This window comes from Callithrix jacchus, chromosome 7, assembly GCF_049354715.1.
Source record: "Callithrix jacchus isolate 240 chromosome 7, calJac240_pri, whole genome shotgun sequence".
Taxonomy (NCBI): Eukaryota; Metazoa; Chordata; class Mammalia; order Primates; family Cebidae; genus Callithrix; species Callithrix jacchus.
This window is the reverse complement of record NC_133508.1, coordinates 81,100,754-81,125,778: the sequence shown is the minus strand read 5'-3', so window position 1 is coordinate 81,125,778 and position 25,025 is coordinate 81,100,754. Positions and strand designations below refer to the sequence as shown.

Here is a 25,025-nt window from a genome sequence, read left to right as displayed (position 1 = left end):
TTTAAAGCAATAATTCAAATTTGTTATTCATTACTCCCCTCACTTTCTTTTTTTAAGCTAGTGTTGGAGTGAAGGCAAAAGTAGAGGTGGAAGGAAAGAAAGGAAAAATCCACAGGTGGCAGACCGAACAGCAGGAATGAAAATGCAGGAAGGGAAGAGGTGAGGAGGCAAAAGACAGTTTTGTGGAAAATGTCAATCTCTTAAGTCCTCTAAGAGGAGTTCTTTACTTAATTTCATCACCACTTCCTTCATTCCAAAGGTATAAAAACAGAATGAGGGCCGATTGGGTTGGAGGGTGGGGCACAGTGGAAGGGGGAGTGAAAGTATCCCAATTCCTCCAACTGCAACTTTCCGCCCACCCCAATTTCTTATCCAGCAAAGCTCTCTCCACCACCAAGAATCAGCTTAATAGAATAAACCACTTAGGGCTACGGCTCAGAGGAAGTCAAAGACCCCACAATCTCCTTGCTTATTAAGCCTCTTAGAAGTTAGAAGGCTGCTAAAGAAAAGTGATATTATGGCCGAGCTACTTAGAAAGAACACAAGGATGTGAAGTCGGAAAGAGGGAGGCCAGTTTGGGGGTTTATGAGCATCCATGGTTAACTAAAGATGATGGGGCAGGGTGGGATAGTGGAGTGGGAGCGAAAGCAGCCAGCCGCAAGAACGGTTCTTGGAAGTCTTCAAATTGAGATTGAGAAGAAGAGCATTTGTACACTGTACAAACGCGATGAGCTCTAAATAGAGCGAGAGCAATTTTTCCCCTTCAAGGGGAAAACACAGTCTTAAGCATTATGTAAGTAATTAGAAAATGGGAAAAATAAAGCAGACTGCAGTGGTTCCTTGCCAGCTCCAATTTCCCAGTGATTCTAAGCGTTCTATCACTTCCTCATCCTCTCCCCAAAATAGCGGGTAAACAGTAAATGGTCCACAGACTTGCTATCTGAGTGGCTGACCAGGTGGACACATAGAACAGGATTCATCAAGCCCTTTACTAAACCCAGAAAAAGTCCTTCTGGTTTACTGTCCTTCCTCAGGTAGGAGTTCAGTGTAGAATTCTAGTTATTTCCACTCTGCCTTTAAGAGTAGTTTAAAAAGGGGGTCACTGGTGAGTGCTAAACTCCTCCTTGCTCCAGCCCCCATATAACTGAAGCCAAGAAGGAAAGACAACATTATAGGTACGAACTCCCAAATATCAATTGGAAGATTTTTCAGCTGTAGAAATTTGTCACAAACTGCACGAATGTATGAGTTCAGGGCTTGGGGCTGAGTATGGTGGCTCACGCCTGTAATCCCAACACTATGGGAGGCCAAGACAGGTGAATTACCTGAGGTCAGGAGTTCGAGACCAGCCTGACCAACATGGAGAAACCCTGTCTCTACTAAAAATACAAAATCAGCTGGGTGTGGTGGTGTGCAACTGTAATCCCAGCTACTCGGGAGGCTGAGGCAGGAGAAAGCTTGAACCTGGAGGCAGAGGTTGTGGTGGGCCGAGATTTCACCATTGCACTCCAGCCTGGGCAACAAGAGCAAAACTCAGTCTCAAAAAAAAAAAAAAAAAAAAAAAAGAATTCAGGGCTTGCTGGAATCACTGTCCCCATAATGCAATCAGGAGTGGAAGTAAGAGTTGGAGGAACCTGGATTAAGAGACCTAAAATCTGTGCCGAAACCCTTGTAATATTAATCGTAGCTAACATTTATTGAAGGCATACTTTGTGCCAGGCAGTGTTCCCAGGACTTTATTTGTGTTTTGTATGAACTCATTTAATCCTTACAACACCCCTAAGAGATTGATACCAGTGTTCATCCCACGTTACCCTGAAGAGATGGAGGCACAGAAAGGGTAGGTGCATCTGTCCCATCTCACAGATTTAGCTCTTCTTAAGCTACTATGTCTGTAAAGTACATTGGGCGTTAGCAGATACTAAATCATCTTCCCCCATCCCACCAATGGGTATGTTTGACAAACTTTTTTTCTTAGATCATAACTAGTAAGTTCCAGGCAATGCACTGGGTACTGGGAACAGATATCTAAGACTAAAGACACAGTTCCCACCTCAAGGAACTCACAGTTCAGAGAGAGTGACAAGGGCTTGTGAGGGGGCCAAAATAAATTGTGCCTAAGGGCAGCCACACTGCAAAAGGCTCCTGTGAATTTTTCGAGTATGGACACAGCCTGACATGCAAAGTGTTCGGAACAGTGTCTGGCACACAGTGAACAAATGCAAGTATTATTCTCATCACCTCGTGAATCTGATCCATAGGTCTCTCTCTCCTGGAGTGTCCTTCCTTCTCATTGACTCTGGAGTAAGACTGCCTGCATCTGAACCTCTTCTCTCATACTTGCTCATGTGACAATGGGTATATTGCTTAAACACTGTACCTCAGTTTCTTCATCTGTAAAACGGAGATAACACCTATCTCATAGGGATTTTATGAGGATTAAATACGTTATTAGCTGTAAAGCACTCAGAGCGGTGCCTGACACATAGAAAGTGCTCGAAAAGTGTCAGCTATTATTATTAGGAGTAGTACTACGTTCTTCTCTTTGCCTGCAGTCATTTCATTTGCAATAAAAAGACTGAATTGAAATGCATCTGGTTTGGTTAGTTTCAGGAGGATAGGAAGTCTCTGGGACTAAATGGGAGGAGAACAGGACCCCTGGGAACTTGGAGGAATAACCTTGAACTTGTTAATTAAGATCTTGTTAATGAATCTGCTTGTTAATGGTCTATTAAATAATCACGCAATGAAGTTTACCACATAAGTAAAGCCTTTTTCTTTCTCTCTCTCTCTTTCCTTTCTTTCTCTTTGTTTTTTTCTTCTCTTTCTCTCTCTCTCTTTCTTTTTGTTCTGTCACCCAGGTTGGAGTGCAGTGGCGCAATCTCAGCCCACTGCAACCTCCACCTTCTGGGTTCAAGCAATTCTCCTGCCTCAGCCTCCCAAGTAGCTGGGATTACAGGCATGTGCCACTATGTCTGGCTAATTTTTGTATTTTTAGTAGAGATGGGGTTTTGCCATGCCCCCAGGCTGGCCTCAAACTCCTGACCTCAGGTGATCTGCCCACAACGGCCTCCCAAAGTGCTGGGATTATGGGCATGAGCCACCACACCCAGCCTAGCAAAACCTTTCTCAAAGTCTTGCTCTTCCAATCCTCCTGGCCCAGCTTTAACTTCTAAAGATCTTGCCTAAGGAGTAAGCCCTTCCACATCTGACAGGACCCTCTTCATCTTGTCATCCTGGCTGATACAGCATGGCTATTCTTGCACTAGGAAAGGTCTCTAGGGCAGAAAGCCCTCTTCATCTTGATTCTGCTTATCATTCCTCAGGCCAAAGCACTGTGCATCTGAGCCAAAACATCTCCCTCCACAAAACAGGAATAGAGTCACTGGCCCTGGAAAAGGAAAAATAAAGATGTCCTGAGCTTTGCTGAGAAGAAAGGCAAAGGGTAAACTTCTTTCAGTGGGGATTTGGCAAAATAAAATTTCAGCTGAGATGTCATAGATCTGTATAGAAAATGGCCTGCCAACTTAACATTCACAAAAAGTCTACAAGAGTTGGGTAACTTTTACCCCAAAATACCTAGGAAAATAGTGCTGCAGCTGGTCTTGGGGAATGCAGGCTGTCTTCTGTAGCTCAACTTCAAGGATGGAATGGCATGTCAGAGGGCTCCCTCTAGGTTGAATGCTCAGGCTTTTCATAAACTATTTTAGCCCCGAAGACCATTTTGCTCTTTAGACAGAGATTCGATAGGCATATTGCATGTACCCATGTTAGGTGAGGCTATGGCATTTATACGGTTACTTTTAGATTACAAAACACATCTGGTTTATCTATTTACTCAGCAACCTACAGGGTAGGGCAAGGACTATCTGCCATCTCCCATTTTATATATGAAGAGCTGGGGCTCAGAAAAACAGAGACTTACCCAGCGTCACATGGCTAGTAAATGACAGGCCCAGAGCTTCTGACTGTGCTCTTGCCCTACTACTGAACCGTTCCTCTATTTCTAGTCACCACCTCCCACTTGTAAACATGCCAGGAGGTGCCCAGTGTTTTGGTGGATCCTGTGTGGCCCTTCAGACTATGTCCACATGGGTAGAGCCAGCTGGCAACTCTGCAAACTCAGCAGAAGAAACAGTGATCCTGGGTTCATTTACTTTAACAACAAATATTTACCAAGCCAGGCACTACACGAGGGGACACAATAGATGGACTCACACAAGGAGACATATATGGGCCCACGGGAGAGGCACAATTAAGCAAATAATTACAATTTAATGTGATGAGCGTTTTTTTTTTCCTGAGACAAAGTCTTGCTCTGTCATCCAGGCTAGAGTGCAGTGGTGTGATCTCAGCTCACTGCAACCTCTGCCACCCAGGTTCAAGCGATTATCCTGTCTCAGCCTCCCAAGTAGCTGGGATTACAGGTGCCCATAACTACACTGGCTAATTTTTGTATTTTTAGTAGAGACAGGTTTTCACTATCTTGGCCAGGCTGGTCTCGAACTCCTGACCTTTGGGAGATCCACCCACCTCGGTCTCCCAAAGTGCTGGGATTACATGCGTGAGCCACCATGCCCACCCTGATGATGAGTGTTTTTAAAGGGGAAATTATGTTGGGGGAAAAATACGACCCCCAACTCCAGAAGCAAGGCTGACGAGAGCATCCCCTGCTGCACAGGTACCTGAAACCCCCTGAACCTCTCAGAGCAAGCCCCTAGTCATGGCTCACTAAACCTTCTAGCCGGTGGCAGCTGCCCCCTGGAAGGGTTAAAGCTTAAAGCAGAAAACCAATCTGCCGGTGTTGGTGACTAATTCTGCCACTGAGCGACTCCTCTAACCTTCCAACTTTTATTTCTTTACAAATGAGCATGTGAACGCTCAAGGGCTGGGGAAGAGCATAGAGGAGGCTGGCAAAACACACACACCAAGCTCTCTACAGCCCCTTCTCGGTAGAGCAACAGCAGTGAGAAGACAAGCTGGACGGAGTCCAAGGAGCACTGCAGCACACACTGGCCTCCCTCACATCTGGCTAAGCACCTCCAGCCCCTCCGCTGGGCCACCTCATAATTATAATATTGCACCAAGAAGGGGAGGCCTGGGCACAGACAGTCAGTTGATCAGCAATAAGACAGGCAGAGGGAGGCAATCCGAGGAGGATCAGCGGCAGAGGGGGAGCCAGGACAGGTGGACAGATCCTCCCCCAGACAGGAGACTGGATGAGAAATACTGTTTGTGAGCAGACGCTGGGTCTTCGCCCTTCCCCTGCCTGCCCAGACTCCTCAGCGGGCCTCCATCCTCTTCCATTCTTCCCCTCAGGCCTCACTCCTCTTTCTGCAAGGCCAAACTCCTTGGCAAAATCTTCCCCTGAGACTTTCACCCTAGAAGAGTGATTCCTAAACCTTAACGAGCACAGGAATCACCGAGGGTGGCTGCTTGCTAAATACACAGTTTCTACGCTGCATTCCTTGTGATTCTGAGTATGAAGTCTAGTGTAGACCCCAGGTATCTGCATTATAAATAACATTCTTCACCCCACCCCCATCCTCCACTACCAACACCACACCATAAGTGATCTAAAGCAGGCAGTCTTTAGATCACATTTTGGGAAAGCCAGCCTTAGGGATGACTCTCTCTTGAAATCCTAGTGGCCTTTCTGCCTGTTAGTTTACATCATCATTTCTTTTCCATATATACAGTTTAGCTACTCACCTTAACCGTAAGTCTGTCAAGAAAAGGAAGTATTATCTCCTGCTTCTTTGATACCCCTGCAAACAGCACCGAGCACAACGCTCTACACACAGGACCTCAGGAAATGTTCTGGATGTAGAGCGATGATGAAGATAAGAGGCCAGGGAAGGAAAACCACAGCGGGGATGGTGGAGTACAGAGGCCCTGGCTGGAAGGAACTGTTTTTAGCATGCCGCCGTGTGCCGGGCTGGAACAACGGTTTGCTTCGTCTTCTTTCCTTCTTCAATACTCTTGGCATATACACCTAACCTCCTTGTGAAAGTCAAGCCTGAGCAACGCACCTCCCAGAGGAAACTCTGCCAAGAATCCAGAGTGCTATGTGGCTTAGTTTAATGGCCAAGTGAGTACTCTAGGCCCTGAGACCTGTCACGTTTCTGGGTAGAGCAAAGGATAGAGCTGAGCCTGAACTTTAGTAAAAAGATGAGGACACTTAATCTACCTCACTCAACATCAGCAGGGCAATGGCCCTCCTTCATTCAGCAAATATTTCCTGAGTATCTACTCTGTGCCAAGCATGGTTCTGGGTGCTCATGGGTCCTCTGGTGGTTAAGATAGCATATGTCATCAGAAATCATTTTCTAGTGACTTATCTTTAGAAAGTTACTTTAAAAGCAGGACCCCAGATGATGATGAGCCCCAGAGCCACATAAGCACCAAATGGACCTTCTCAAGAATGCCTGGTTATAGGATGAAGTGCTATAGAGAGATCCAAGGTCAGGTCTCAGGCCCTGGCAGGAAACAATGCTATTTTCACTTTATTGTGAGCAATGCTTGGCAGATCTGGAGTTCTTTCTTCCACTCTGATACTATACTTTGTCCAAAAAAGCAACCTGCTACACCTAGCTCCTTTGAATAAATAACTCCTTCTTGATTTTCAGGTATTAGCTTAAAGGTCACTTGCTCCAGAAAGCTATCCCTGACTCTTAGAAAAGATTAGATGCTCCAACCTCTAAGTCTCATGGCACGTTATATTTCACCTATGAAAGCACTTTCCCAGAACCCTGCAATTGCTAACTAAACTTCGAGGTCCAGTAAGGCAGGGACTATAATCTGTCTTGCACATCAGTCTATCCCCAGTACCTAGCATCGTGCCTGAAACAATGTAGGTACACAGTAAGTACAGCTGAATGATTAAATGAACTGATGAGTGCATCATATCTGACCAATGATGGCAACTGTGTCATGTCTCATGTGATAAAACTCTGACATGGTTTTATCCACTGCCACCAACAAACAACTAAGATAAAGCAATACTATTCCTTCTGTGGGACCAGTAACTTACAGAGGTAAAACTGGGGCTCACAGCAGTTCCCCAGTACAGACTCCAGAAGGCACTTCCCATGATCAAAGATGGATTCAATACTGCAGAGTCAATATAATGTCATCAAGAGCCTGAGACACAGGACTTGATGGTAAGTAAGGTTTCTTACAAGTCATTCAACTTCTCATAGGCTCGGCTTTCTCATGAAGAGGACACAAGCACTTCAGCAGCAGGTACTCTCTTTAAATAAAGAAGAAATGACAATAAAACTTTCCCCACACCCGGATGGTAAGTTAGAAGGAGGAGGCAGCCTTTGCAATGAAGTATCTCTGTGGTTAGGAAAGGGTTAAACCCATGTCTGGGTTCTTTTACCCGTAAATCAGCCTTGACTGCTGCTCAGACTGAATGAAGCCCCACCAGGTTGGCCTGTCAGGAAGGAAGCCCATACGTCCAGACTTTTGTTGTTCTAAGGATTTTTTTTTTTTTAATTTTACTGCTCAGGAAGGAAGCTGAAGCCGAGGCCCTAACTGCAGTCCTGCTGATTCCTCAGCTGAGCATGCGCTACTGCCCCTACCTCTCCAGCTACTTCAGGCTCCACTCCTTTTCTAGAATTCCTTCTGAACCATGATTTTGGCATTTGGGCCTAAATCCCAGACTTTCTCCCCTTCTTTAAGAACCAAACATTAAGAACATTCAGCATTTCCCTTCCTACCTAGCACACACTTTTGTGACCAAATGTGGGGAAGGGCTGGGGACAGAGAGTGAGCAGAATTGGGTGCTCCATGATCTTCAGAGACACTTTACTTCCAAAGGTGAGCTGAACCCCTTTCTTTAAATGGAGCCATGAAGGAGCTGATAGAGACTGGGTATCAGATGACTGGCCTCCAATGGCTATTTCTGCTACAAACATGTGTGGGCATGAGATTCTTCAAATATGAGGTACTCTATTTAAAGAACAGACTTAAATCCAAGGTCCTCAGGCACAGGGTTAGTCTTCCCTACTCCCATCCTCCTACCCCCCACCTTTCCCACTGACATGCAGAGTCATTCTCTGGTAGTCCCAAGTCCCATGGGGCTTTTTTTCTACAAAGAGAAAAACACTGAGTCTATTTGTGCGTTCAGGGTAATGGACAGCCCTCTTTTACTCCTAGGAGAATGCACACAGACACTATGCCCCGCCCAACACTGCCCTCCCCTTCCCCCTGCTAATCCCTCCCCAGGCAGCCCCCCCATCTCAGTCCTGCTGCTGTATTTCTCTTCTGACCTACAAGGCCCCTTCAAGCCCCGTCCTAAGCCTCCCCCAAGCAGAGACAATCCATCATGCTGTGGGACTGTGACACACACAGATGGGGGAAGGTTCACAGATTTGTCTCACATGGGCAAGAGGGTAAAAGTGTCTGTATAACTTAAAATCTAAGGACATACAAGAAACCCAGGGACTGTGAATTCTAATACTAGTCAAATACCATTACAGCAAATCTCATTACATGTAGTCCAAATCTCTATCACACACAAATTCTAATAACACATTGATTTCAAACAATAGCCAGTAAGACAAAATTTCAGAATAAGAAAATACCATGAGATTTGGCTTTTCTAACTCGGGCCCCTGCCTAGATATCCAACCCTAGTCAAGTCCTCTCCCGACTCGCAGACTCAGTTTCTCTAACTTGACTATTACCTTGCTTCTAAATAAAACAAGGGAGAAAGAGGTCAGGGGGACACCAGGGCTAATCCTGGTGGATGGATAATAATGAAGGGAGGAGAAGCAGCTGGCCATCACAGAAAAGGGCTTTGGAGTCTTTCTCCCTCCCTCTTTCCACCTTGCCATAAGCCATGAGTGTGTGAAAGGACCCTACAAACATTGCTAGTTGCTAATGACCCTGTGTTTGGCTACATCAGTGCTTCTAACAGGGTAGGTTATAGGACCAGATTGTCCTTGAAAAAATAGTAACTAAGTATTAAACACTTAATATGTGTGAGGAATCTTTCTAAGCATTATCTGTGTATTTAATCTCATTCAGTCCTTCCCAACAACGCCTTTAGTTTATGCAATCCCCATTTTGCAGGTGAGAATACTGAGGCCCAGAGAGATTAGGTAACCTGCCCAGTATCAGAAAGCAAGTAAGCTAACAGGTCAGGATTTAACTCCAGAGGCCAAACTCGTAATGACTATATTATATTGCCTCTCCACCTTTGATCTGAAACACCTTCAAGTTGAGGCTCAAAGGGGCAAATATAGCTTTTATTCCTCTAACAGGTATTTATTATGCTAGGCCACTCTGACTTACTTTAAATCAAACCCCCAGAAGCAAGGTCAAATGAGAGCAATATAGGATTAGCTGGCACCTAAATGGGAATCATATACCTGAAAATAAAGCGAAGGTCTCTCCAGGGCTGGCCCTTACCCCCTCCCTACAGCTTTCAGTCTCTGCTGCACTAAGATGGATGTAAAGCCATAAGTCTCAGCCTGCAAATGAATTTCAGTGGAAAAAGACAACTCTTGCCTGGTAAGTCACACTCAGACTTACTGGGCTTGATTTCTCATGAGACTGTACCAAAAGGTTTCTTCTTCACTCATATAGCTCCAGATTTTCCTAAAGCTTCGGATCTGTTAACAGAATATACTGGACGCAGCACCACGTCTCCCACCAAAAACACAACTTTCATTTCCTCTAGGTCATCTTCAACCAGAACACATTCCACAGAGAAAACTGACAGCCACACATCTGAATTGTTGGATGGTTACACGTGTCTACAAAACCTCCACATCACTTGACTGTTTCCAACTTCGATCAGGATCTAGGTAGAAACTTTTTTCTAAAATACACACCAAAAGCAGATTCGTATTTGTGGACTCCACAACAGGGGATGTAATGCTGTGGGAAAACATTTGGAAAGGGGATAGACTCCAATCTTAGGTTTCTAAAGGTTAGGGTAAAAGGAGATTTAATTTTTTTTAAGTTATAAATGATTTTGTATTAATAGTACCCCAAGTAATCAATTGAATAAGTCTATATTTGAGAAAGGTGATTTCACAAACTATTGGAAAACTCCCTCCCTACCTTGGTCATTATGAAACCTCAAGGTATAAGGAAGTTCTTCCTTTCTTTCCTCTGTACTTTGGGATAACATAGTCTTTTACAGATACTTTCCTGTGCAATGCTGAGGAGTGGCAAGATCATGAAAACTTAAAGTAAAATCTAGGTTACAATCACCACCATTACAGTATTCAATATGCAATGAACACTAAACTCTTTTATATGATTGGCACCAGGCAAGAAAATAATTTTTTTAAACATTAAAGCTAAAGTAGTGTGATGAAGATAACAGAAAGGTCCAATCCATTGGGTAAGGCTGGAAGATGATGAAGTTCGTCTGTTTACTAAGCATCTGCCAGGTGTTCTGATTCATACCACAGCTTATCATTTCTCCAGGCCCAACATGTAGTCCCAATCCAAGATCTTTTCCCGGAAAAGGCGTAAAAAAGAAAGTTCTTTTGCAGAAAATTCTCCTTCTTGCTGCAAAGAAAAAGATATTTACAAATTCCTACCCTGGAGCACACATGTGAAGTTACAAAGGATAACAACACGTTCTGTTCAACCTCACATGCCACAATTTAAATGACACTTAAAATTTAGCTAATATGTAGCAATAAATTATCCTTAACTCTGCAGTTCACCTCTCTTTAAGACGGGATAAAATGGCGCTGGGAAATGCGGTTAAAGTCTTAGGAGCAACTATGCAAGTCCAAACAATATTGCTATTTTGGTGTTTAAAAATCCTGTGGATTTTACCATGAAATGTATCATCACTCCAAATCTCAAGTATTTATAAAGAGCATGGCCCAACATGTGCTTTGATATTTATTAACCACATGGATGTGTCAATAAGAGTTAAAAGTATGAAAAACCATTATAAAAATATAACTGTATTAGACATATTGTCACTCCAAACCTCAGTTATTTACAAAGAATACATTTCAATATGTGCTAATATTTATTAACCAGATGGATGTAGTTAATAAGGGTTAAAAATAAGAAAAGCAATATAAAAATATAATTCTATTTTTCAGTTTCCTCTTCCCTGCCTAATGAGGAAAGGGGGTGGGAGGGACAGCAACTTTTGTTATTTGGATACAATGTGTGGTTTGTTTTTGTTTTCAAACAAAAAAGGGCCACCAAATAATCAACCTGGAGCCGCTGACCGGAAGGCAGCCCCGGAAAACTTCCCGTGGGAAGAGTTCCAGAAATTGCCCGGACTTTAACGAGTCCCGCTGTGCTGGCTGCGAGCCTCAGACCGTCAGAGGCCACCGCTACTCGCCTCGCCCGAATGCCAGCAATCCCGCCGAAGAACGAGCCCTGGACTTGGGAAACATTCCCCGGAATATTTTTACAGATTTGACAAGCAGGAAGGGAAAAACATTCTGAGCAGAAAGGAGAAACCTCAGAGTTCTGGGGGCACCGAGGGGCCAGCGAGGTCCCCAGGCGTTGTACACACGTCCATCCTCCCTCTTCCACGCGCCCTGCTCCCCCACCCCTTCTCCCGCCCCTCCTCCCCCACCCAGAACCCTCCCCGAGCAGTGGCCGTCCCCACGCTCGCGCTGTGTCCCCCTCACACCGCGTGCACCCACTGGCGCCTCCCGCGCTCCCCTGCACCCCGACGTTGCTGGGCGCTCCCCTTATCCCTCACCCCGGTCCCCACTCTCTTCTGCTCAGACGGTGTAGAGGAAACCGATCGGGGACTGGGTTCTCAGTGCGACTTGGGGACGCACAGACTGAGGGCGAGGCGGGGCAGGGCGGGGGCGCTCCCTGCCCTCGGGGCGGCGTGCGGATTCCTTCCGCGGCCTCCAAGTGCGGCAGAGGGACAGCGAGATCACCAGCATTTCTGAAACCACTTGCGAGCCGCCTCGGTGGCGGGGACTGGGGGGGTCCCTTGCAAGTGAGCGAACGGGGCCAGCTCCGTGGCCTGGCCTCCCCGGGGCCCGTCCTCGCGCCTCTCCGGGCCCCCTCCCCCAGACGATCAATTACCAGCCACCCTTCAGCCGGGAGCGGCCAGGGGCTGGCGGGCGGCCGCGAGGAAACGGCAGCCTGGATCACTTCTGCATGACAATTGACGGGAGGGAGGGCGCGGGGCGAGGAGGGAGGACGGCTGCGGTGTCCGTTTTCTCACCATGGTGATTAGGCATTCCGGCCGTAAGAGGAGGCAGCCGCCGCCGCACAGAGCGGCGCGGCGCGGAGCGAGGACAGGGGAAGAGCGGGAGCTCAGCGAGAGCGAGCCCAGCCGCCGGGCGAGCGGCGCGCCGAGCCAAGCCAAGCCAGGCCAGATGGCTCAGCAGCCATCAGGGACTGCTCCCGTCCAGCCCGGCCCCACTTTAGCTGTGCAAACATTTCTTTATCCCAACAAGACAATTAAACCCAGCAGCATGAAAAGGAGTCTCCATGACTGTGTTGGGAGTGAACAACCAGAAACAACCACACACATCACAGGAGTTCTTACCCCCGGGGAGCGGGGGAGAACCCGGGAGCAGCTGAGGTAGAGGCAGGCTAGGTCTGGGCAGTCAGAGCAGAGGGAACCATCTGACCCAGCTATTCTGGCGCTGAGCCTTTCCCAGTGGTCACCTGTCCCATCTGCAGCCCAGTGGTGCAGCCTGGTCACCTGGCATGCCCCAAACATTCTCCCTAGGAAGAGCAACTCTCCTAAAAGCCCAGAGTACAGTCCCTGTCCACCCCAGTCCCAGAGCCCTTGGAAAGTTTCCCCCTTCACCCCAGCCCGCCCCATTCCAGGCTGCCTTTGGCTAGGTAGGCTCAGCTGATTTGCTTGTTAGAACGCAGGGTCTTCAAACATGCCTTTATAAAGACACATCTCAGAGTACAAAATACCATCTCTTACTCAGGGCTTTTGGGACTCAAGAATGGCTGTCAAGTAGATCAAAGATGAGAGCGAAACAGAACATTCAGGAGCTGCTGTGAGCCATCAGGTTTCTTGCCCACCTGTGACTCTGACCCACCACAGTGAAGGTCAAGGAAAGAAGGCAAAGCCAAGCCACTTATGGTCAGTATCCAGTGTCCATCCCTGGGGTAAGCCAGAAGGCAGAGCCAGTCGTCGCTCCACGCAGGCAGTTCTGGGCCCTCCTCTCAGCCCTGCGGTGAGCATGCATACTTAGCCAACTCCAATCTGGGCTGAGTGGATAGGCTGGCAGGCTGGCCAAAGACTGTCACACAGGCAGGAATCTGGGCACAGGGGCAGCCTGAAGAGAACCATCAGGAAATGCACATGACAGGAGCTAAGGGGGTCATAAATGTATAGATTCTAACACAAGGCAGCAGACAATACTTATCTTCCCTTTTGTTGTAAAGTTTCCTTAATGAGGAAATGTTTATTTTAAAGGCCCTGGGAAACATCATTGTAGATACTTCATATGTAAGGCACACGTGGACTATTTGTAATTGGTCCATAAATTTTAGCATTATTTCCCTGGACAAGGAGCCTTGGGGACTGGTTCAGGGAGTGACAATAAACAGGAGTTACCTCAGTCCCGTTCCTGGGGAATTACGCATCCTCCACGAATGGCTCCTCACAAAACACTTCTCCCATTTTCAGGGGCAAGTAAGTCAGTCCCGTAGAGTAAAGGCTGCTTATTTTTCTATACACCTCGACACCTACCTCAGGAATCACCTGTGAAGCCAGGTGAATGGACAGGCAAGCAAACTGGAATCATCTACCAGGAAAGATGATACTTGACCCAAATCGCTATAGCTCTGTCTACAAAAATGTATATTTAATCACAAAAGAAATTCTGCCTACCAGTACCCAGATTTAAGAAAAGAACATGTATGCATTACACCATGTCTGCAGGCCCCTCTTTCCCAGTGGGCTCACGAGTGGACACATCTGCATATTGATGTAGTGTGTGAGCAGGGGGTGGCTGCAACAGTAAAAACTGTCAGTGTTTCCATTATACAACTGATTTCTTAATGACCTAAAACTCAGTCATAAAAACTTCTCTAAGTAAAGGACACACACCCCCATATTACTCGCCCCCTGCCCCCGCCCACCAACAAAGCTCTAAAGCCAAATTCTGTACTTCAGACTTTTACTGCTGCATTTAATTAAAACATTTAAACAATCTTTATGAAAAGATATTTATATGAAGAGAACTGAAAAATGAGTCAACCGCATCAGAAATTAACTCTAAATTTTAAGAATATATATACATGTATACACATATGTGTGTGTGTTATTAATCATATGTGGTTAATTTGGGCAATCTGGGGAAAGCACTGTATCCTATCACTCTGCTCTTCTGAACACTTTCAATCCTCTGTCTTTTCATATCCCCATCCCCCGTCACTGCCCCCATCTGCCCCTGAAGCTCTCTCTCCCTTTGGAAGCAGTCTTGTATACTGTCACTCGATTATCTGAGAAATATTACTTATTTCAAAACGGTTCTGTAGGGAGGACCTGAAAGGCATCTAGTGGGAATAATCAGGCCTTCTAACGGCCCTTAAATATGTATTTACATAAAACAGACCATAAATATTCCGACACACGTCGGCATATGACAGGAGCCAAGAAGGCTACTGCAGACTTTGTCTTAGTGCCTCTTCAACCCTTCCTTACAGAAAAATACTTCTCCTGCCTTCCAAAAATTCGCAATCAAAAGCATGAATGCTATCCAGTGTGACCCAGTGAGGGATGTGCTAACCACCTAAGCTAAGAAAAGGAGGAAAGAGCACAAATTCAGGGTGATCACGGGTACCACAGCCTCCTTTTCACTTTGCACCTTTGTTTCTTATTAAAGATCAGTTACAAATGCAACTCTGGATTATAATGTGGGTGTCCAAACACCCTCCCCTCACAGACACTCCTATAGGTTTTATGTTTGTGTAACACAAGGTACTCTATAAGGGAAGATTTTAAATGAATAAAAGAGGAAAGGACTCCAATTTATATAACACTACATTGGAAATAAAGAATTTTCCCCACCCTTCTGATCAGAATCTCATTAATTTCAAGGTCAGAATTCCATTTCACTTTGGGAGACAGACTCATTTAATTTTTCTCCACCCAGGCGTATTCCTGTGTGAGGGATCCATCTCCATGGGGGATGCCACCACCACACAATGCAAACCAGGCAAACAGAAGAGTTATGGCTTTGACACTCAGAGGGGAATGGATATCCACGTCTATGAGTTCTGACTTGACTAGCAGCTTCCTCCTGCTCTGGAGTCTGATACAGGTTTGGGCTAAAAAGACAGAAAAGTGGAGACAAGCTGGATCTGTTAGGTAGGAAGAAAGGGATCTCGATCTCCAGATGTTACTTTATGGCACATTAGTTATGAGAGGATTTCATTTTCAACTTGTATTTGGAGAAAAAAAGAGGCAGAATCTGTCACACCCTAACACAAGGCAGTTTTAGCTGGAGGTCACATTACAACTAGCCTTGATCACATCAATGGACAAATGAAAAATAGAATAAAATAAAACGGACCAATACAATGCCAATACCTGTTCAGCAGGTATATCCAAGAAGCAAGATCACAAGACACACAAGTCAACAGAAAGTGAAAAGGTGAAAAAGAGCCAAAGCCAAAGTGAGAGAGCAACACTAGCAGTGGTGCTGTCAGCCAGCAGCCTTCTGCCTTAAGTGGGGAGGTCTCTGGCTTACAGACGCTGACATAAAAGACACACTTGCAACATATTTCAAAACCAAAGAGCGATGGATTTACAAGGCAGGTTGATTTTATGATGACTTTTATTGAAAAGGTACGCTGGGTTTAGGCAGATGCCTTTTAGCGCAGGAAAGTTAACACAGTGCCTAATTCAAGGAGACAGCCTGAGGAAGCAGTGGCGACAGGGGAGAGAGCTGCAATGTCTCTATTACTCTCCTCGGCATCATAAAGAGGAGGGAAAAAATGGTATTCCTGTTGGTGGTTATAGAGAGGACGGGAGCACGAAAAAATACAGAAGAGGGGAAGGCGAACCTCAGATGTAGTTTTCTTAAGAAAATAATATGAAGCAAATCTGAGAACAAAGGGCTGGGTGGAAAAAACACCCTCAGTTCATAAATTCTCACCAGGCTTGAAGAAAACTGCTCTGTCTACCCACAGCCCAAAGCTTCAAAACACAATTATTTTCTGATTATATTAGAGCAAAAGATTGCAGGGTTCAGCACTCCTAGTCTACAAGTTCCAAATAAAGGTTTAGTTCCAGCTAAGAGTAAGTGCAGCCAGAGCCCAACAAGGCACTTGGAGAACATGAGAAAAAGCTGTTTCAGAAGCAGAAATTAATAATAGTTGTGAACATCAAATATGGAGCAGTCACACAGGTCAACCGTGTCTAGTCCTAAAAGTGAGCCCCTGGATAAGCATCCAGCAAACCTGTGAAATCTCCAGAGAAGTCAGCTTTCTAGCCTTGCGATCGCAAGGAAAACACAGCTGTTTGAAATGTTTTATGGTGATTGACGACACCTTTGTCCTTCTCTGAAAAATAGTCTGATGTGGACAAGGGCTGAGAGTTGTGAAAATAGAATCACGTGGAGTCTGCTGGATGTGATACAATGGAAAAGCTAAAAAATAACACTGAGATCAGACAAACATAATGAGGACAGCAAAGAGAGGAGGGGTGGACATGTTTCTTTAGGTCCCCCAAATTCCCTAGGAGCCTACACTTCTTAATGAAATGCCATTCACTCCAGCACATCTGGGGCACCCCTCTTGGCTCCAGAGTGCTCAGAGAATAAGCCCAGAGAGAAGGGCTGTGCTGGGGCCAACTTGCTTCTGGCTACCTTCAGAAAAACATTTCAGGAACTATCAGTACTCACTGATGAGAGACAAGCAAAGGTTAGCACTCCACAGCTAGTGAAAGGGAAGTAGTTGGCCCTTCCCATTACTAGGAGCGAGCAAAATGCCACCGACCTGTTGAACACCACGGTGAGGCAGGGCTTACTAGGGGTAAGGGAGGGCTCAAACCAAAGTACTTACATCTGTCATTCCGATCTTCTGGGCTAGATGAGGCTTCCCGATCAGAAATGAGGCCAGAGACAGCAAAAATCTTCTTCCCAGTGTCATCCACCTTTAGTGAACCGGGGGAGCTAGATGGCAGCTGTGTCCCAAAGTCATATTCCTTGCCATCTGCATCTGAGAAGCGCAAGTGGGGAGACTCTGTGTCATGGCAGTTCTTAAGTCGCTTGGCCGGCGTAAAGGCTGACTGATAGCTCTCCCGGTCCTCAGTGGAGGCAAAGGGCCGGAAAGCCCCCACACCACTATGATTCAGCATACTGATTGGGGTGCAATCTAGATTTGGGGGAGCAAATTGAGGGTGGAGGTGTAGTAGAGAAGGGGGGAAATCGCGATTGGCAAAAGTGCCTGGCACCCCACCTTGCCGATGGTACATAGAGGCAAAGGTATAGGAACCGTTGGTGAAAGGAATGTGCACGTCCTTGTCAACTGAGACAGGTACACCAAAGGGTCGTGGCTGCTGACAAGGGATGGAAGCATCACGGCTGGCCTCAGCCGTGGATGCCAGGACCATCAGTGCTGGGGATGCCAGAGGGTTGGGAAGGTAGGATGAGTTCTCCATCTTGAAGGCTGCCCGGTGTAAGTCCATCGGAGTCTCTTTCTGTGGCCGGCGTTATACAAGAAGCAGTCTTCCCTGGGAGGGAGGCCAAGCAGCACTTTGGATCAGGGCAGGGAATATTACTGGGGAATCATTCCCTTCTAAGACCTGTGAAAACAGCAAAGAGAAAAAAAGAAGGGGGAGGAAAGTCAGGGGTAGGAAAAAAAGGGAAACCCCAAGTGATTGAAGCACCATCCTTATGGCTTACAGATGCTCGGGCAAGAGACACCACAGGCTTTAGGAGCCAGTGGGCAGCAGCATCAGACCATTTTCATTCAGGAAAATCAATAGACAACTTACTGTGATGTACGCGTAGCTGACTTTGGTCCCTACACGTTCCGGGTGAAATGCGCCTGAGCCCAGCAAAGAAAAAAATATCATAAAACCTCCAAATACAATATTCCCTGAACAAATGAGCTTTGGAAGGCCAAGTCATCCAGTAGATTAAGTAGGGGTCTATATTTCAAAGGGCTTCCACCTGCATCCACCACTCACAGCAGGCCTGACGTTCAGAGACCAGATTCTACCTATATGATTTCCTACATATGCATCCTCTCTTCATCTCCTCTAACAACGCCCTAATACTGAAATATCCCTAATTCAAGTTCATCTGGACCAGAACACTTGTACATATTAACTGGTACAAAGTATACACATGGATAAATGATACACATTGACAAGTACACACACACACACACACACACACACACACACACATCTTCATGCGTCACCTAAGACTGCTTCCAGAAAAAAGTGCTATGTGAACAAACAGCATTAACATTTATTTTTGATGCACACCCCTCTCTAATCATATGGGCTTTCTATTTCTCTTTTCTGAGAAGGAACAAAACCTTCATCAATAAAAGGCCTGGCGTCTCTGAAAATATTTAAAACCATAATGGGCGCCTTTGGCATACGCTCTCTAGAAGTGTCTGTCTTCCAAGGGGCAGCAAAGAACGGATCGGTAATTTTAGTTACTAATGCACTCACTCTTAAGTAGATTTGTAAACTGCCTTGGATTTGCCATTAACATTTAGAACAAAATGTTAACAAAATTTCTGACTTATTTTGCTCTGCTTATTGGCCCAGTCAGAGCTGATGTCCAATAAAGGCCTCCGGAACAAATTGGAGTTCAGGGAGACTTCTTTCAGTTTCCCTTGTAAATTCAGGTTGTACATTTTCATAGTCACTGGTTCCATTCCAAAATGTATTTTGAGTGGGGGCTGGGAGAAGGGCTATATATCAAAAGCCAGGACAACATAAGATGAATGCCAGGACTTACTAGCATCAAAAATATACGTGAAATAGAAACTTAATGGAATTCAAGGCATAACCAAACAATCACCATCTGCTACAAATTATAACCTTTAAGTTGAGAGTCATATCAGAAATAAAATCTACCTCCTCCCTGTTAAAAAGCCCACCTGGAGTATCTTCGGTATTCCCTCAAATAGAGAAACCTCAGTTAAACAGTAGATGAATCCTCCTGGCTTAATGCAGTGCAAAGAGTGTATTTCCTTCTCCCATCCTGTAGCAGACGTGTCAATGATTGTTATTAATTGGGAAGATGAGTGGACACCATCAGACTGCTTCCTCATTTGGCATCTTTCCTTATAGACATCATTGCTAAATTACCAGATTATGTATCTCACATTAACGGATTTTTCTCTCTTCCAAATTTTAAATAACTTTCCTGTCAAGTTATAGCAGTGCAGAGAATGATCTGCCAAGGACAGCCAGTCAGCCTGACAAGTCTGGGAATCCTGTTCTTGGCTGTTTTCTAGTCAGATTAATGGTCACACAACATGGATGCTCTGAAAGTAGGTCTAGGGCTGTTCCAAGGGTTCTAGGCAGCTCTTCACAACAGAAAGAGCTATTGTCTATCAACAAGCAGTATTATAGGAGGCAAACTGGAGGAAAGAACAAACATGACACACTAAGTGTGAAGGGAGGAATGTTTCCCTCTCAAAATACCACCCCCCCCCATTCACTTGCTATTTTTACTTCCTAGATCACCTCATTATCTTAAATGAGTTTCATAAATTAGTAATCTGGTGACAGCACCGGACACTCCAACAGAACCCGGTGAATCACTCAACCCTGATTATTCATTTGAAAACTTCATTACACTGAAGATAAATCAACAATATTTTTCCAGGCCACATCTCTTTTACTTCACTGCGTGGGCGTTGGTCTCTATGGGGGAGGAGGGAGTGCTTTTTTATTTTCCCTTTTCTTTCTTACTCTCTCTTCACATTAACAACTTGTATAGATGAGGCTTCAGCCGACCACAGTCATTATGAAAATCTATAGTTAATACACTCCCAATGTCAAAATGTCATGGTTTTAAACACAGAACCCAAAATAAGAAAACTAACTGACCCTCTTAATTAAAAAAATATGGATTGTAAGATAATCAGCTTGATGGAGCATTTGGGTGACTGTGAAGAATCGGGCAAAGGGAAAGTAAGTAACTGTTACTTTTCTGCCTCTATGCTGATTTTTTTTAATTTAGCACTTCGTGCAAATCCAGATTAAAATAACTCCAGCTATTGATCCGAGCAGTGGAATTGACATTAATTTTAGTTCACTTCTCACTTTGCAAAGGGATCAATAGGAAGTAATAACAGCTGACATCCCCGCTGAAAGGAGGAGAAAGAAGGGCTGAAGACAGAAATCGAAAAGCAACCAAATAAATCATCAGCTACTTTTCCACGGCATCAGACAAACTCCAAACAGATTGCAAAAAGTCTTTGTTGAATTAACTAAACAAGGAGGAGGGATCAATCTACGAAGCTAAATAAATTGTCTGGCAGGCAGTGAGGTTGGACGGAGGGACCAACAAATATTGAGTTTTAAAAATTTCAAATCCTTGACGTGATGGGTTTGGTTCAGTTCTGTATCTGTGGGAGTTTGTTTGTTTCTTAAATCACACTCCCGATCCAGGTTTAAAGTGATTACAAAACGCCAGCTATCTGAATAATTAGTGAGATTACTAATTGCTTGGTTAAACATGCCAGAACCAAGACAAATGAAACGAAGACGCCCGCGTTTGGAACGTGAAAACGTCTGAGGCTGGGCTGATGCGCAGCGCTCTGCGCTCTGCGGGGCGAACTAGTCACTTTCGCACAGAAAAACCGAAAGCCCAAGAGAAAGTCTCAAAGAGTAGGTAATCTCCCATCTCATCCTCTGCCCATCCCGGTCCAGGGTCTGGGCTTCCTGACCCGCGCCCGGGATCGGCGTAGAAGGAAGCGGTGCTGCTGCTGCTGCCGCTGCCTCCCCCGTAGCTGAGAGCGAAACCCATTTGCAAATGACTGCCACAAAGAAAGCTGCAAAGGGCTCTTTCCCGGAGCCGAGCTCAGGGCGCCCACCAAACTACTACTCTGCTGGCAATTAAAATGCACACAAAACACTCCTCTGCTTATTACAACAGGTGACATTTTTGTGGTCTTTGAACCGTTTCCAAAAGCCAGGAATTAAAATAATAGAACAAATTAAACGATATTTTTCCTTTGCATAAATAAACTTTTAAAAAATTAACAGGGAACTTAAAAAGCAAAGAACAATGGGAAATGAGGCAGAGTGGTGGGGGGTTGTTAAGAACGCAGGAAAGAATTTTTTTTTTAAGTTCACAGACTTCTTCGCTTGAAGAGAATTCCCGCACACCAAATGCCCAGGGGGTATTTGGAAATACCGCTCTAACAGAAATTTTACCACTAGATGCAAGAGCTCAGGGAACATAAGGCTAACACAGTTCCCGGGCTAGGGCCGATGCCTGCGGTTCAGGCATGGCCGGGTATCGGTCCCAGATTTGGACCCGGATTCAGGCCCAGCTTGGCCAACGGGTGCGAATCCAAGACAGCCCGGGCCAGTCCGAGAGTACGGGATCGTTGGGATACCGACTTAGCGAGCGGGTGCAGAATTCAGCTCGGAAGTCTCCACCAGGAAAAACCAACTCTTTTAGGGAAAACGGGAGAAAAAAAGGTGAAGGCAAAACATACATAAACTTGGGGCCAACACGGAACAGAGCCCCCTACTCTTTGGCCTGACCTCTCCCTCCGGCTCTCGGTTGTCTTTGTATATAGAATACTCTAGGTCCCAACAACCTCCGCACGAAACCATCTGCGCCTAACTTTTGGGCAACCAAGGCGCCAGTCTGGGAAGAACCGACACGTGCAAGGGCCCCTGGTCCGCAGCGGCGCGGGGCCCGCGGGGCAGGGGCACGGGCCTGCCAGCCTTCGACCGAAGTCTAAGGACCTCCAGTCCCCAAGCAACCCCGCCCCGAGGGTCACCCGGGTCCCGCCGCCGCTCGTCACCGCTCCAGCGGGCTCCTCCACTCCCGTTCTCCTGCAAATGAGGACCCGCGCGGGGCTGGCGGGCCCTCCCAGCTCCTGGAGCGGGGTGCGGGAGGGAGGATTCTGGCGCACACGGCGCGGCTCGCAGAACAGGTGTGTGTCCCCGCTAGCTCCGCGCCTGACCCCGGGCGCCGCCCCGTCCTCGGCCTTCCCCAACATAGCTCCGAAGCTCAGCGAGCGAACTCACGCCACTTTTGCCGGGTCTCTGCGGGCCAGGAGGGATCGGCACGGAAGAAGCCAGCAGCGCTTTTCCTCGACGCTCTTTCTGCCTTTTCCCCCTCTGTTCATTCCCCTTTGCAGGAAGAGCCCACGAGACGGAAAGAGGAGGAGGCCAGGCAAGGCGAAGGCCCCCTGCTAGCTCTGCTCCCTCCAGTCCCTTCGCTGCTTCCTCACTGCCCGCCCTTTTTTCTCTTTATTTTTCCTTTCTCTCCCCTTTACCCTTCAAGCCGAGTCCGGAGCGGAGGCTAGAGGCAAGACGTGGCTGCTGGGCGTCGCCGGCAGCGAGCGCCGTGCTCTCCCCCTCAGCGGTTCCCAGGACAGGGAGCTGGCGCAGGCGGGAGACCTCGGACGACCCGGGTCGGCCAGGCAGGGCTGAGTCCCCACACCTATGGCCCGCGCCCCATGCACCCACCCAGTGCGACGCGCGCCCCACTCAGGGCAGGAACACCGGCTCTCCGCTGGAGCCGCATACACGACCCGAGAATACAGCGTGTTCTTAATGGGAAGCGAGATCTCTTCCCCTGCCTGCTGGCTGCCCTAGTCCCCGCTACTTCGGGACTCCCGCGCGCCCTCGCCAGCTGGGGTCTACCCGGGGCGCGAGCTCTCGGAGAGGCTCCTGGAGCCGGGAACGAACCGGGCATCCCCTCGATGGCCTCGCCACCGTGGGCGGCCTCGCCCGGGGGGCCACACGGAAGCTCTCCGCCCAAGTTTGTTGTGCCCTGGAAGAAAAGGCTTTCTCTTACAAAGCACAAAGGCGAAACGCCCAGGCCGAGCCCTGAAAAGCCCTGGGTTGGGGGGCGGGGGTGGGGTGGAGGAGGCTGGAGGCTCCGGAGCATGGTGGCGGGGCTGGGCTCCAGGCAGAGAAGGTCGCTCCGCCCGGGCTGACAAGCGCGGCGGCGGTGGCCGCAGGACGGTAGCGACCGGCGTGCTCGCTGAAAAGTTTTGTTCTCAAGTCAGAAGAGAAATTGTTACTCAGTTTAAGGCAGGTCTAAGATTAAAAATAAAACTACAAACAGAGTAACGCGCCCTAGTCTCCACTACCGTCCTCCCGCTCACTCAGTAGAACCGCTGGGAGAGGGGTCCCGACCCCGAAATCCCCGGGATACCCCACGTGTCGGGCTGCTCTACGGCCAGGCCGGTCCAGCGCAGCGGAGCAGGGAGTTTACCCGTGGCATTTAGAACGGTCTGCCTCTGTGCTAGCACCTGCCTCCTTCCTGCCCGCAGAGGATCCCCCCATCCTACCCCACCTCCCTCCCTCCACACCCTTTACACCCGCCCCCGCTAGGAAAAAACCCAGCACCCGGGGCCCTGGGCTAAACAGTCACTCCCCGGGTACCCGGCGGAGCCGGCAGTGTGGGGTGGAGGCTGTCGGGGTCGTTTCTCATTCCAATCGCCCCTTCTCCATCCCGCCCGTCGCCTCGGGCTCCCCACTGAGTACCACCCAGCCCAGGCCTCGCCGGAAATCCACGCGGGGTACACAGGGGAGCCCGGAAATCACCGGGAGGTGCAGCAGGGAGCCGGGCGAGAAGGCATTCTCTTGAACGATCCAAACAAAGTGGGAATGGGGCTTATTAAAAGATGGAGAAAAGAAGTCCCACTCCCTTCCCTTGCAGTGCCCTCACCTTCCCTACTTGTCCAATTCCCGCGTCTGGTCCCTCCCCTTTGCACCTCCCCCCCCAAATAAAACACATTAAGGAAAACTCAAGACGGAAAGTTTGAGCGAGGCAGCGCACGGAGCGCGCAGGGCACCGACGCCGAGAGGCTCCGTCGCGAAGATCCAAGACGCGCCAGTCCCGGTCCCAGCCCCTGTCCCCGTCCGGGGGGAACCGCCCGAATCCCTAGGAAACGGACCCGGAAAGTTAGCCAGGTTCCTGAACAAGCCGGCCGCCCTCGAACCCACCCCTCTTGGGTACGCACACACGTCCACACCCCTTTCTGATCTCCATACTTGCCGTGGAAATTCCTTGGGAGAACGGTCGCACTTTTCAGGACACGGAGGGAAGCAGACGGAGAGCGTGGTGCATGAAAAGTCCCGGGTGCGCAGAGCCGGCGGAGGCAGTGGCGGCGGCGGCGGCGGCAGCGGCAGCAGCAGCAGTAGGCGGCTGGCCCCGGGTTTGTGTTCGCGAGCTGCCTGGGATTGCATGTACAGATCAAGAGACTCGGTTGGCGTGAGAGAAGGAGCAGTGCTGCCTCTCAGCGCTGGCTCTAATCAGTGAATGAGCCTCCACTCTCCCAGGGACTCGGAGACACACACACCCGCGCGCACACACACGCACGCACACATTCTCTCACACTCACACACATACAGGCACTCTGAGCACTGAATACATTAGGGGACTAAGGGACTCTGGGAAATGAAGTCCAGACCCAGGGCACTCCTGGATAACAGACCTGCTGGCCCTCACCAAAGAGCTTGGAAGTCTTGGGGTCACGAGCCATTGTGAACTAAAGAGAGCGTTGGCTTTTGTTTACATCCCTCCTCCCCCACCCGCAAAGGTCTCAGTGAATGGTTTGGTGCTTGCTCTTCTTCCTTTCCTGAACCAAAAGGGATCAACAATAAATGGGCAAAGCTTGAAGACTGATATCCACTGCTGCTTAAATGACCCCCCAAATCCTGGCTCCCTCATAATCTCTGCCTTTTTCCAGAAAAATCTTACCTGCTGCTTTGTTCCTGGAATGTTTCTCCGGGTCTTTGCCTACAATAATACAATAATAAATGAATATTAATAAAACTGTAACTTTGGAAGAGGTGGAGAGGGCCTAGTTTAGCATCCAGATGTGGGAATAAAATTTTTTATTGGTGTTTTATTGCTGTTTAT

The 25,025-nt window shown here is 47.6% G+C and overlaps 1 protein-coding gene across 12 annotated transcripts in view; it reads right to left on the bottom strand.

The window, feature by feature from the left end:
* Positions 1-24,424, bottom strand: part of RNF220 (ring finger protein 220) — a 257,437-nt gene extending 233,013 nt beyond the window's left edge. For 6 of the 12 annotated variants that reach the window (XM_078331527.1, XM_035251200.3, XM_035251201.3 and 3 more), the window contains exons 1-2: positions 24,159-24,424; positions 16,999-17,740 (exon numbers count right to left, since the gene is read on the bottom strand). In XM_078331527.1, the coding sequence (XP_078187653.1) occupies positions 16,999-17,623 (625 nt within the window). In that variant the 5' untranslated portion in view covers positions 17,624-17,740; positions 24,159-24,424. Of the gene's footprint in view, positions 1-16,998; positions 17,741-17,932; positions 22,908-24,154 lie in introns of those variants that run through there. The other 6 variants (XM_078331528.1, XM_035251202.3, XM_035251205.3 and 3 more) reach the window with 3 other exon arrangements.
* Positions 24,425-25,025: the final 601 nt, after the last annotated feature.